Source organism: Neovison vison, chromosome 8 (genome assembly GCF_020171115.1).
Source record: "Neovison vison isolate M4711 chromosome 8, ASM_NN_V1, whole genome shotgun sequence".
Classification (NCBI taxonomy): Eukaryota; Metazoa; Chordata; class Mammalia; order Carnivora; family Mustelidae; genus Neogale; species Neogale vison.
The window spans coordinates 44,490,076-44,503,372 of record NC_058098.1 but is presented as its reverse complement, the minus strand read 5'-3'; the positions used below and the strand labels follow the sequence as shown (position 1 = coordinate 44,503,372).

Sequence of the window (13,297 nt, the reverse complement as noted above, 5' to 3'; positions counted from 1 at the left end):
CGGATGCTACAGGATGACAGATCCAAAGTCCCTGCAACCTTGAGAGAAGACCCACGATTTGCAACTTCATACTTGCAATCCACCAGACACTTGCCAGCTTTCCCGGTGAGCCCACCCAGAAAGAGTAGAAGCACAAACACCTGGCCGCTTCCTTCTGAGCGTACTGGTCAGTGTAGTTAAAACAGGCAACACCCTAGGAGAGGAAGTAAAGTGCGCTGCTCAAGGAAGGATACAGAACAGAGAAGTTTATTTTACATGATCCGTCCAAGAAAACAATCTCCATAAACCAGTGCAAAATGTGCAACAGAATCAATGTGTGTCTTAGCTCTGAGAGCCCAGATTGGTGATTTCCTCTCCCGTTCCTCCTTCGGGCAGGTGCCCCATTGGCTAGCGCTGGCCTCGGTTTGCACCACTGACAGAAAACATTCAACCAATGTGTAGCAGGTTATTTTTACAATTCATACCAGAATGTGTACAAGGGACGGGGGCGGAAAACCATACTGAATGAATGATAAGTGATCAGTGCCTAAAGTAAATACAGGGGGCAGCACGGGCAAGAATCCACAGTTTCAATAAATACAAGTGTAACAAGCATGGGTGGGTATCAACTCGGTGGAATTAGTCTGCATAATAATTCAGCATCATACAAAATCTAGCAGGGCTGTTGAGCAGTGATTGGCAACAACGTTCACAATAACTTAGGCCCTTGAGCAAGTCTGCATTGAACACATTCTGTGGTTCCGAAGGTGTCCGTCAGTTCTCTGTTTTCTCCTTCCCGGGCCAACCCTCCAGGATGGGAGGGGCGGAGCTGGGCCAGCTTGGTGGAGGCGTCCCAGGAGGAAGGACGATGGCCCAAGAGCCAGCCGTCAGGGTCCAGTGTACTCAATACCGAGTGGCAAATCGGGACTTTATTGACGACGTCTGTGCAAAGTGTGCTTCTCTCCATTTTCCAAGAAACCAGTGTCTGTAACTTCTGCACGAAAAGCAGTGGTGGCCTCTGGGTCACTCCCTGTCACCCCACAAACACCAAGCGACGAGCGCGCCTCTCCGGGACTCAACGGGCTGGGAAGCTTCTGGCGCTGACTGCCTGGCCCTGTCACAGTCGGGGAATGGAGCCGGGGCCCCTCGTCCAAGGCCTCAGGCAGGCTAGAACTATTGCTTGAGAGACTAGAAGGTACCTAGTGAGAAAAAGATGGTCCTAATGCCTACGTGGGAAGCGGTCTTCTTCCTCGAAAGCCTCGTGCCCCCTGGGTAACGCCTATGGGACTTCCGGGAGGCGACCTCCGCTGTGAAACGTCACGCGTCTGTCCCCGGTGGCCCCGCCCACATGGGCGTCTCCTAAGCGCTACCTCCGAGCCTAGTCTACCGCGCCTGGGATGCGATCCCAGACCACACGGCAGGGACGGCCTGTGGCTCTGCTAATCCAGAGCCCCGCGAAAGAAGAGGCAAGAGAAGCTCTCCGTCTCTGGAAGAAAAGGAAGAAAAGGGGGAAGCCCCCCTCCCCAAGTGGAACAACCTCCCCAAACCCAGTCACCTAGCCGTCACCTCGAAACATAACGAAATCCCAGACACTCCCTAGCATTGATAGACCCTCTCCTCTCTATTCCTTTGACAGTCTCAGGTCATAAATTAGGTTTGTCTTCCATCCAATAACTTAAAAAAGGAGGAGGGAGTATAGTAAGTTTTGCCTGGCTTGGGCCAGTTAGCAGCCAGTTTTGTTTTGTATTGTTTTTTGTTTTTCCCCTAGAATCTCAGTCACTGTTCAAAAATGGAGCTTGAAAATTCACGCGGATGTCAGAGTCTTCACACGGAGGAGACGGGAAGGGGTGGGCCGGAGGAACCCAGGGAGGAGGGTGGGGAGTAGGGAGGGGCGGGGACAGCCTGGGCCACCGAGGCAGGAGCGGAGGCCTGTGACCAGCGCGGGAGAGCCAGAGGCCCCGGCCCCGGGGACGGGGGCGGCCCGCGTGACTCGGGGTGTGGCTGGATCTTGTATTGCACAGAAAAGGAGGCCCAAGGCTCGGTGGGCGGCCGGGCGGGGCGGGTCAGTGGTCGCCGCACATGGGCAAGTTCACAAACGTGAACACGTTGAACTCCGTCATGATGGAGAAGCACAGGAATACGCCGTACAGGAAAAGGCACCCGCACCCGAGCTTCTTGTCCAGCTGCCACTTGTTCAGGTGAACGCCAAACACCTGCAACACACAGCCGGGTCAGAGGGCGCCGGAAGAGGCGGCACCGGGAGGGGAGGGGCGGAAGAGGGGGGTGGAGGTGGGAGAGGGGCCGGCCAGTGGCGAACCTCGCGGGGCACTGGTTGTCTGCGAGCACCCTGCAAGCTCATCGCTCACGTTTTGGAAGATCGGAACACCAAAATCAAGAGGGGAAATCAGAACTTGAAAACAACTTTATAAAAAGTCATAACAATGGGACCAACCGACACAAGCACTGTGGCCACCACACTAACCCTGAACTTCAACCCAGCACTGCTCTGTGCCCACAGCCCCTGTTCTCTCTTCAGCCTCTTGTCCCCAAGCAGCTCCTGGTTCTTCCTGAGGACGCGTCTCCTGGCAGGTGGTGGCCACTATCTCTTCCATTCCTATGCCTGGAGGCAAGGTAGTTGTACCCCTTGCTCCTCACTGCTGCTTTCCCCAAAACACCCAGCTTGGAATCTAAAGCCTTCTAACAGTCACACTCCATCTCATCTGGCTACAGTATGCACTGCACACCCGACCTCTTGCCCTCCCCTTTCCTCAGATCCCTGAGTCCCACTGTCTGTCACTCCCATTTACAGCACCCGAACGTCCTTCCCCACAATTTCATCGTCCATGGAGAGGATTTTCCCAACACCTGTCCTCCACCCCATCTCCAACCCTGCACCTGCACTGCGCTAGTCTCATGTGTCCACCCAAATCTGGACATATGTAATATTAAAAACTAAGTTGCCCAGTTGCACTAGCCCCATGTCATGGGCTCCACACCCACAGCCAATGCCTGCTGTCAGTGCAGGTGCAGGCACAGGCCACTGGACAGGTTCTGCTGGCCACTTCTGCAGCTGAGAGCCGGCGATGAATAAGAACAGAAATGACTCTATCCTCTCAGTGTTCTTCATCCTGCTCTCTGACTGCCATCTCCTCTTTCCAGCTTAGTCCGTCTGGGAGCCTCCCTCCTGAAACTCTACAGACCTGCAAGGACCCAGAACTCATTGCTACCACCACCATTCCACCACATGCCATCCCCCGGACCCACCCATGTCCCACCTTACCCTGCCGAAATCCCACCAACAATTTCTAGAACCATCCCTGGGCATCTACTACCATTCATTGGCCTCTCTGGTGATGTCGGTGAAGTCTCAGCCTTGGGTTTGAGCCCAGCTTCCAGGAACTCCACATTCCTTCTGTGCTGCTGACCCAAACTGGAGGAAAATGCCTGGCCATGCCGAAGGGTCTCCCTTTAAATTCAAGCCCACAAATCTCAAGCGGGCCATTAATGGCAATCCTCCCACATTTCTCTAAGTGCGCACTCTCTCCTTTTCTTGGATGGTTGTTTCCAGCCTTTCCTCTCTTCTCAGACCCCCCTTAACCCCTTCTTCCCCCTTCACTCTCAGCACATGACCATGTTCCCATCCACAGAGCTCCCACCACCAGACCCACTTGCTCGCCTTCTCTCTTGCTAGTGAGGACCCAATGCCCATGGCTCTGTCCACAGTGCACTCCTCCACATGTGTACACAAGCCCACCTCCCTTACCACTCAAGACATGGCCCCAGCAACTGCCCCTTTTTCATATCCGCCTCCCCACGCCACCTCTGGATTACTCCAACTGGGATAAAAGAATCCTGCTATTTCTCTCCTCTTAAAAAAACAGCTACATTTTTTTCTGAATAGATATTTCTCTCCTTTCTTTATAGCAGGATGACTTGAAAGAGTGGTAAATACCACTTTGTCCAATTTCTCTCCTTCCATTCTCCATTAACTCGTTCTACTTAACCTTCTGTCTCATTGCCCCACAAAACCACCCTTTCACCAAGAACACCAATAATGTCATATCGCTAATTGAGTGGCCAGTGCTCAGGGCTCATCTCCCTGAGAGAGCCGATCACTCCCTCCACCCTGAAATACCTTCTCCACTTGGCTTCCAGATGCCAGACTCCCCTGGTTTTCCTCCTACCTCTCTAACTGCTATTCTGTTTCTTTTGGTGTTTTATTATCATCATCCTGACCTCCGGAGGGCACCAAGACTCAGATGTTGGGCCTCTTCTATTTTCTGTCCTTGCTCACCCCCTTGCTGCCTGCATCTAATTGCACGTCTTTAAATACCATCCACGTTCTGGGGCCTCCAGCTTGAACGTTTCTCCTGAACTCAGACTCATCTTTCCGGTGGCTTTTTTGACCTCTCCCTTGGGTGTCGAACAGGCACTGAAAGCTCAAGATGTTTGAAATTGCTCTTCCCCCACTGCTGACAAACCTACTTCTCTTCCATCTTCTAGCAACCCCATTTCAACATCCCAGGTGGAGGCTAGACTCATCTCCTACAGGTTGTACAAGTGTAGCTGTAAGCATGCGCTCTGATGTCAGATGGCTTGCCCCTTCATTCATTTGGTGTCAATTCCTCTAGCGGTCTCAGATGTTCATCTGTATAATGGGGCTGGTCGAGCGGCTACTTGATGGGCATGTGGTGAGGTCCAAATGGGAAAATGTATGCAAAGCAATGAGCATAATGTGTGGCTATGACAGGTATCATAAGCCTAGGTCACATGAGACCCAAAGAAACTCCTAAGCTACAGAACAAAGAATTGCATAGATTCCCACTTTTGTGTAAGGCTGTGTTTGCCTTAGTGAATCTTTGACATTTGACTCACAGCATGATCCTGTCAATGACCTCCAGCTTCCTGCCTGCTCTTCTGAGTTCCTGTTCTCTAGCATATGGACGTTCACATGCTAGTATAATTCAATGACTGTTTCCTTGAAAATTTCAGGAAGAAACACACTGCATCTCAATGTTTTCTAATGTGAAAATTCAACTGCCTACTTGTATGTTAACGGATACTTCATGTGGACCAGTCCATGTGTTGGTGCAAATCGATTTCCACCAAAACATGTCAGCTGAGTTGGAATATCAAATTATACAAATAGATATAATGGCCAAGACAGCAGAATGGCATCAAAGTACACTTCAGTAAAACACTGTATTCTTAGTCTCTGAGTGTTGGTCAAATCCATAGATTTATGGAGATGCTTACTAACCTGGAACAGATAATTAATTGGAATCTACCCTTCTCTTGACTAATCGTGCAGAAAAAGTGGGATCTCTCCTTTTGATAAAAATGGCTTGACATGAGGCAGGGCCATGCTTCTCAGAGGAGGGCTGGCTCCTCTCATACAGAGGGAAGGCTTTCTAGTGAGTTGCTAGGATCCACTTCTAAAGAAAACAGCCATGAAGGAGATGGGACATCTGTAGGCCAATTGTCCTCATCCTGGAGGCCAAGCCCATCTGGTGTCCAAACAAACTCTGTAGCCAAAGAACCCAAAGGCGGGGCTGGGGGTTGGGGGGAGAGGAGTCACAGGAACTCGAGAGGGGAAGGAGCTGTAGCCTACCGTGACAAAGACGGAGGCCAGGAGTAAGCCCACGGAGTAGATCAGTCCTCTGCTGTTCAGCCGTATCTGTAAGAAAGGATGTGCAGTTAGGCTTCTAAAAAGGCATCTTCTCAGTGCAGGGGCTGAAGCGACTCTGAGTGGCGATCAGTCCAAATCTCTCCTTTAGGACGACAAACAAAAGGGAGCTTGGACAGCCATGCTCTGCCACTCTGCTGGGAGCAGGGGTGTGCACTTTCCTAGGACAGCCAGGGGCGCCCTTGTCTTGTCCCCTCTCAGTCCAATCCCATCCTACCCTCCAGAGATAGGGCCCGCTGGGGTGCTCCATGGCCACCTGAATTCTCTGTGGTGTGCAGCCTGATTCTTGGTGCCCACAACACTTCGCTGTGGACCTGACCTCCAGGGTGCACGCACTTTCTTGACATACAACTTTTAGGGTAAATCTCGTGACACTGAGGGATGGGAGCAATATTTTGAAAAGTATTACTAAACTTGTTATCTCTTTTGCATTCAATTGTCTGTGAACTGCCCACAGACTGGATGGGAAGAGATGGGTGAGTCTTGCTCTTGTCAGCAAGCAAAGAAGAGGAAAGAGTTAACATTCCATTCCTGGTATTCGTAAAAGGATTTTGTTTTGTTTGTCTTTCAGGGTAAGATAGTGGAGTGAACTGCCAAACACTGAGGAGAAAGAGAGAAACAATTTTTGGAATTCTTATAAGATAGCACTGTCCAGCAGAAATTTCTGTCATGATGAAAATGTCCTGTATCTGTGTTGTCCCATATGGCAGCCATTAGGCACATGTGGCTTGTCCAGCTGAACAAAAATTTTAATCTTATCTTCAATTAATTCAGATTTACATTTTAAGAGCCACATGTGATTAGTGGCTGAGGTATTGGGTAGGGCAGGTAGAGAATATTTAGAGGCCACCTGGCCAAAAAAGATTACAAAGTTTCTTTCATAGTGTAGAGAAGATGTTCCTTCTGCCTTGACCTAGGTCAAAGGTCATGAGGTTGGCTACCCTGAAATAGGAAGTATGCCTGAGAGTAGCCATGCTCGAAGCATCCTCCCTGGACGAGCATCATTTGGGGGTTTATTAGAAATGTAGGATCTCAGGATGTCTGGGTGGCTCCGTTGGTTAAGCGGCTGCCTTTGGCTCGGGTCATGATCCCAACATCCTGGGATCGAGTCCCACATCGGGCTTCTTGCTTGGCGGGGAGCCTGCTTCTCCCTCTGCCTCTGCCTGCCACTCTGTTTGCCTGTGCTCGCTTGCTCTCTCTCCCTTTCTCTCTCTGACAAATAAATAAATAAAATCTTAAAAAAAAAATGCAGAATCTCAGTCCCCACCCAGACTTCCTGAATCAGAAACTTTGGGATGGGGCCCTCCAGATGGTTCTGATGTATGAGAAAGTTTAAGAACCACTGACTTTGAGCCGATACTGAGGCTAAATCCACTTCTGATCTCCACAGGTTTGGGGGCTAGAAATTTGACATTCATTTTCACCAGTTCTCTTGGAAAATCTTATCTGCATAGAGGCTTGGGGACCACAAAGCCCCGACCAACATACACTGTTCTACTGGGAATCAAAGGCTCACCTGTACCTACAGGAAGGAAAAGCAAGGCAGGTTGATCATTTTATTAGAGAACTGAGTGGTGACTATTACTAAAAGTGGTTTGGGACCCTTCTGACAAGGTTCAAGGTGCCTCTTGGCACCCTTTTACCAGTTCACCCCTGGGGTGTAGGTATGGGAACATGGGGGTGTCTCTGTAGGTGGGTGTGTTCACTTTACCTTTTGGTGACAGGAAACTCCATGCTCTTAACAGTCAAAACCTTTGTGTGGGGATCCAGGGGCATACCATTGTAAGGGTCTGCCCCTCCCAGAGGAACTTGCTTGTGGACCCTGAATGTAAGGGTGGGGCAGACTGAGTGGAGACATCCAATCAGTGAGGCGTATGTATATCCACTGGGGAAATTGGAATTCAATTGGCTGCCTGTGTAGGGGCGGGGCTCAACCACCCCCATAAAGGTTTCTCTGCCAGGGTGTCAGGGGGCTGCTGCAGGAGAGTCGGCGGAGAGCGGTGGAATCTGGGGAGAGTGGTGGAGTCGGCGGAGAGCAGGGGAGTCAACGGTGAATAGAAGAGCTGTAACAGCTCTTGTAAGAGCTATAATCACCTCTGGCGGTCCAGCCTCCAGCGGCCTGGAGCCGCTGCCCGCAGCTTCGAGCCACCTGAGGCCCACCCCCGGCGGGCCCGCCTCCGGCGGCTGGAGCCGTGGCCTGCAGCTTCCAGCGACCGCCGGAGGCCCAGCCTCCAGCGGTCCAGCCTCCGGCAGCCCCCAGCCGCCACCCGCAGCTTCCAGCCTTTGCGGCCGAGCCGCCGCCTGCAGCCTCCAGCGGCCCTGCCTTCAGCAGCCCCGAGCTGCCGAGACACCAGCGGTCCAGCGGTCAGCGGTCCCAACGCCTACAGCCCCTGGACGCCAGTGGTCCAGCGGTGGACGCCAGCGGTCCAGCGGTCCCAGGTCCCAACGCCTACAGCCCCTAGACGCCAGCGGTCCCAAGGTGCAAGCAGCCCTGAGATGCCAACGGCCCCTAGACGCCAGCAGCCTCGCCGCAAAATGCCTCGCCACCCTGAACCACAAGTGGCCTTGTCCGCAGTGGTGGCTTCCTCCGGGTGGAAGCCTTGTCAGAGTAGCATCGTGGGGAGCAGAGTCTGTGTCATCCGGGTTGTCCTCCTTGTCATTGTTGCTGTCATCATTGCTTCTTCGTTGTTGGGAGTGGCCTCGTCCGGGAAGCGGTCTTGTCCAGAATGGCCTCTTCTTGGGAGCGGCCTTGTCTGGGGAGCAACTTCATTGAGCAGTGGCCTTGTCTTGGGAGTGGCCTCTTCTTGGGAGCGGCTCCAATCATGGAGCGGCCTCATCTGCGGAGCAGCGTCATCTAGAGTGGCCTCATCCGAGTGGCCTTCTTGGAAGTGACCTTGTTGGGATCATCATCACCGCCTTTTCGTAAGAGGTAGCTCTGACCGGTCGTTTGATTCCTGATGCTTGGCGCGAAATAAAGTTTTGCTTGACCTTCGCTTTGTATCAGTCTCGTTCCTTTGATCACGGACCCTAACACCATATCTTCTTATGCAATGTTCTGTCCCAGAGGGAGTGCACCAGTCCCTCTCTCCTGCTGGCATAATCCGCGTGAGCCAACCATTGACTGAACCCCAACTGGAAACTATTCCTAGCCACCAAATGCCTTCGGAAGGGCAAAGGACTCAAATCATATCTCTGTGATACTAAAGCAATGGGTTAACCTGGGTAAGTTCATGTAAAAAAAACAAAGGATCTGGGAACCTGGGTGGCTCAGTGGGTTAAGCCTCTGCCTTCGGCTCAAGTCATGATCCCAGGGTCCTGGGATCGAGCCCCGCATCAGGCTCTCTGCTCAGCAGGGAGCTGGATTCCTCCTCTCTCTCTCTCTCTGCCTGCCTCTCTGCCTACTTGTGGTCTCTGTCTGTCAAATAATAAATAAAATCTTTAAAAAAAAACAAACAAAAAAACCACGAAGTATTGGATCCATCCCTGTCCAGCTGGTAGCTTATCTTCCTGCAAACCTTTGATTTGCCTATAGAAAGATTTCCTCCTTTCACCAGCTGTGTAGGGATAGGAAGGCTAATATCTAGGAGTATAGCATGAATACTGAAAAAGTATTCTGTCCATACTGAACCTATGATAATCCCACATGTACCTGGCCAGAGATGGAGGGCAGGGGCAGGGCTCCTCAGAGCAAGATGGCAGCTCCTATGCAGAATGAAGAAGAGCCTACAGGGGCTGTCTCTGTCATGCAGGCCTTGGGCTAACCCTGAAGATGTCAGCACACACTCAGAAACCCTTTTGAGCTCTTAACTGTCAACAATGCATGGATTCTGCTAAGCATGGGGCCAATGTATTCACAGCCCAGCTCACCCTTTGAGCTCTAGGGTTGAATCCTTGTCAGCAAGAAGAATTGAGTAAAGTGATTTCCTGCCCTTTGGAAACCAAGAGCCATTGAGAGCTAGGCTCTAAGCAGGAACCTTCTCTTTGGCCAAGCCTTCTATCTTTTCAAAATCAATCATGTTCAGCTAGAGCTTTGGAACTTTATTCTTCCTCCATTGACATAAAATCTCAAAGAGTGGTGCTTCTAAAATTCTAAATCTGGCTCCAAAGACTAAAGACAACTGACTTGGTGGGATTTTTTAGTATATTTCATATTTTCACCTTTTTCTCTGCAGTCATCCTTTGGTAACAGATTGCCACATGCATCTAGAGGTAATTTTTGTATTTTCATTCATTACAGACCTGGGCTCTCAAAGCCTGTATTGAGTTCTTGCTATCTGAACCCTCATCTCCACACAGACACAGCAGTCAGGAATTAGGGTTCCTTCAGTTGCCTCTGGGTCCAACTTGAACATCTCCCAATCACTGGAGACTACGGATGGTTTGGGGCAAGAGGTGGCCAGCTATGGGCCATGGGCTGAGTCTGGCCCACTGCCTGATTTTGTAGATGAAACTTATTGGAGCTCAGCTCGTTCATTTGCATATTGTCTACTTCTGCAGTGGTAGAGTCGAGAAATTCCATAGAGACCATAAGGCCCATGAAGCTTAAAATATTTCCCCTCTTGCCCTTTCCAGAATGTCTGTTGATCCCTAGTTTGGGGCATGGGCTCCTGATCCAGTTTACCAAACCCCTTCTGAATCCTTGTTCGGTCACCCACTTTCTGTATCATCATGGAAAAGTGACTTAACTTCCCATGTCTCAGTTTTCTGAGAAGTAAAATGGGGATAATACAATTTCTACCTCATGAGGTGGTTGTGAGGACTCACTGAATTAATCCATGTTAAAAAGCTTGAAAAGGACCCAGTGTATAGTGATTTCTCAGTGTGTCTGGGCCATTATTCTCCACTCAACCCATGAGCTGCCTAATCCCTTCTCTGGTACCTCTGACTGCTTCTTTTATAAACTCACCACCTACGAGTCCCCTCTTCAAAGCCTTAGTAGATGACAAACACAGTAAGGGTGGGGACCATGTCTAACTTTATCCTCTGCCTTGCACAAGGCTGAGCACAGAGCACATGCTTCTGTATGTAACCAATGAAGAGATGATGAATCCATTTCCTTTGCAGAAGTGAAATGGAGCAGGGTGGACTTTTCACAGAGAGGCTGGGAGCAGGGCAACCCCAGCTGCCATTTCCAGATAGTATTCCAGAAGCAATACAATCCTATCCAACATTCCCTGTCCCCTTTCCCCACTTTATTTTTTTATTAATGCATGTAGCCTTTTTTCACCTACCATTTTATTATGAAAGTTTTCAGACATTCAGAAAAGTTGAAAGAATTACACCATTTTTTTAAACCATTATAGTTCACGGGGGAGGAGTCAAGATGGCGGAGAAGTAGCAGCATGAGACTACCTCAGCTAGCAGGAGATCAGCTAGAGAGCTTATCTAAAGATTGCAAACACCTGCAAATCCATCGGCAGATCGAAGAGAAGAAGAACAGCAATTCTAGAAACAGAAAAACAACCACTTTCTGAAAGGTAGGACTGGCGGAGAAGTGAATCCAAAGCGACGGGAAGATAGGCCCCGGGGGGAGGGGCCGGCTCCCGGCAAGCGGCGGAGCAACGGAGCACAAAATCAGGACTTTTAAAAGTCTGTTCCGCTGAGGGACATCGCTCCAGAGGCTAAACCGGGGCGAAGCCCACGCGGGGTCAGTGTGACCTCAGGTCCCGCGGGGTCACAGAAGGATCGGGGGTGTCTGAGTGTCGCAGAGCTTGCGGAACGGGAAAGCCGGCTGCAGAGACAGAGCCGACAGTAAGCTCGCAGCTTGGAGTTGCCTTGAACCGGTCGCAAGCTCGGTGAGCTCGGAGCGCGGCCGGAGGTTAGGCAGACGCGAGTTCCTAGGAGCTGTTCGCTGAGGGCGCACAGGGAAGCGGGGCCCGGGCTCTCGGCTCCTCCGGGCTGGAGACCAGGAGGCCGCCATTTGTATTCCCATCCTCCGGAACTCTACGGAAAGCGCTCAGGGAACAAAAGCTCCTGAAAGCAAAGCCGAGCAGATCACTCAGTCCGGCCCCTGGTAAGGGCGGTGTAATTCCGCCTGGGGCAAAGACGCTTGAGAATCACTACACCAGGCCCCTCCCCCAGAAGATCAACAAGAAATCCAGGCAAGACCAAGTTCACCTACCAAGGAGTGCAGTTTCAATACCAAGGAGAGAGCAGCAGAATTCCAGAGGAGGAGAAAACAAACCACGGAACTCATGGCTTTCTGCCTGTGATTTTTTAGTCTTGCAGTTAATTTAATTTTTTTCTTTTTCATTTTTTTTTCTCTTCTTCTGCTAAAATTTTTTATAACTTTTACCCTTTTCTTTTTTAACGTTTTTAACTAGATTATCTAATATATATATATTTTTCTTTTTTATACTTTTCTTTATTCATTTTCTTTTTTTTTAATTCTTTTTTTTCTTTCTTTCTTTTTGAACCTCTTTTTATCCCCAAATCAGAAGAGATCCCAATCAGAAGAGATTGGGAGATCCCAATCAAAGGAGATCCCAATCAGAGGAGATCCCTCACCCAATCGTGAGGGGGGAGAAATCCCCCCTCACGATTTGGGATCTCTTCTGATTTGGTTAAAGCATATTTTCCTGGGATTGTTGCCACCCTTGTAGTATTTTACTTGTTCCTTCATATACTCTTAGCTGGACAAAATGACAAGGCGGAAAAATTCACAACAAAAAAAAGGACAAGAGGCAGTACCGAAGGCTAGGGACCTAATCAATACAGACATTGGTAATATGTCAGATATAGAGTTCAAAATGACAATTCTAAAGGTTATAGCCGGGCTTGAAAAAGGCATGGAAGATATTAGAGAAACCCTCTCCAGAGATATAAAAGCCCTTTCTGGAGAAATAAAAGAACTAAAATCTAACCAAGTTGAAATCAAAAAAGCTATTAATGAAGTTCAATCAAAAATGGAGGCTCTCACTGCTAGGATAAATGAGGCAGAAGAAAGAATTAGCGATATAGAAGACCAAATGACAGAGAATAAAGAAGCCGAGCAAAAGAGGGACAAACAGCTACTGGACCATGAGGGGAGAATTCGAGAGATAAGTGACACCATAAGACGAAACAACATTAGAATAATTGGGATTCCAGAAGAAGAAGAAAGAGAGAGGGGAGCAGAAGGTATACTGGAGAGAATTATTGGGGAGAATTTCCCCAATAGGGCAAAGGGAACGAGCATCAAAATTCAGGAGGTTCAGAGAACGCCCCTCAAAATCAATAAGAATAGGCCCACACCCCGTCACCTAATAGTAAAATTTACAAGTCTTAGTGACAAAGAGAAAATCCTGAAAGCAGCCCGGGAAAAGAAGTCTGTAACATACAATGGTAAAAGTATTAGATTGGCAGCTGATTTATCCACAGAGACCTGGCAGGCCAGAAAGAGCTGGCATGACATTTTCAGAGCACTAAACGAGAAAAACATGCAGCCAAGAATACTATATCCAGCTAGGCTATCATTGAAAATAGAAGGAGAGATTAAAAGCTTCCAGGACAAACAAACACTGAAAGAATTTGCAAACACCAAACCAGCTCTACAGGAAATACTGAAAGGGGTCCTCTAAGCAAAGAGAGAGCCTACAAGTGGTAGATCAGAAAGGAACAGAAACAATATACAGTAACAGTCACCTTACAGGC

At 49.5% G+C, this 13,297-nt stretch overlaps 1 protein-coding gene across 1 annotated transcript in view; it reads right to left on the bottom strand.

Moving 5' to 3' along the window:
• Positions 1 to 230: 230 nt before the first annotated feature.
• The window catches only part of SLC24A3 (solute carrier family 24 member 3), a 500,344-nt gene continuing 487,277 nt past the window's right edge, over positions 231 to 13,297 (bottom strand). Inside the window, exons 16-17 of the mRNA XM_044263528.1 lie at positions 5,591 to 5,656; positions 231 to 2,192 (exon numbers count right to left, since the gene is read on the bottom strand). Coding sequence (XP_044119463.1) covers positions 2,043 to 2,192; positions 5,591 to 5,656 — 216 coding nt within the window. The 3' untranslated portion in view covers positions 231 to 2,042. The remainder of the gene's footprint in view (positions 2,193 to 5,590; positions 5,657 to 13,297) is intronic.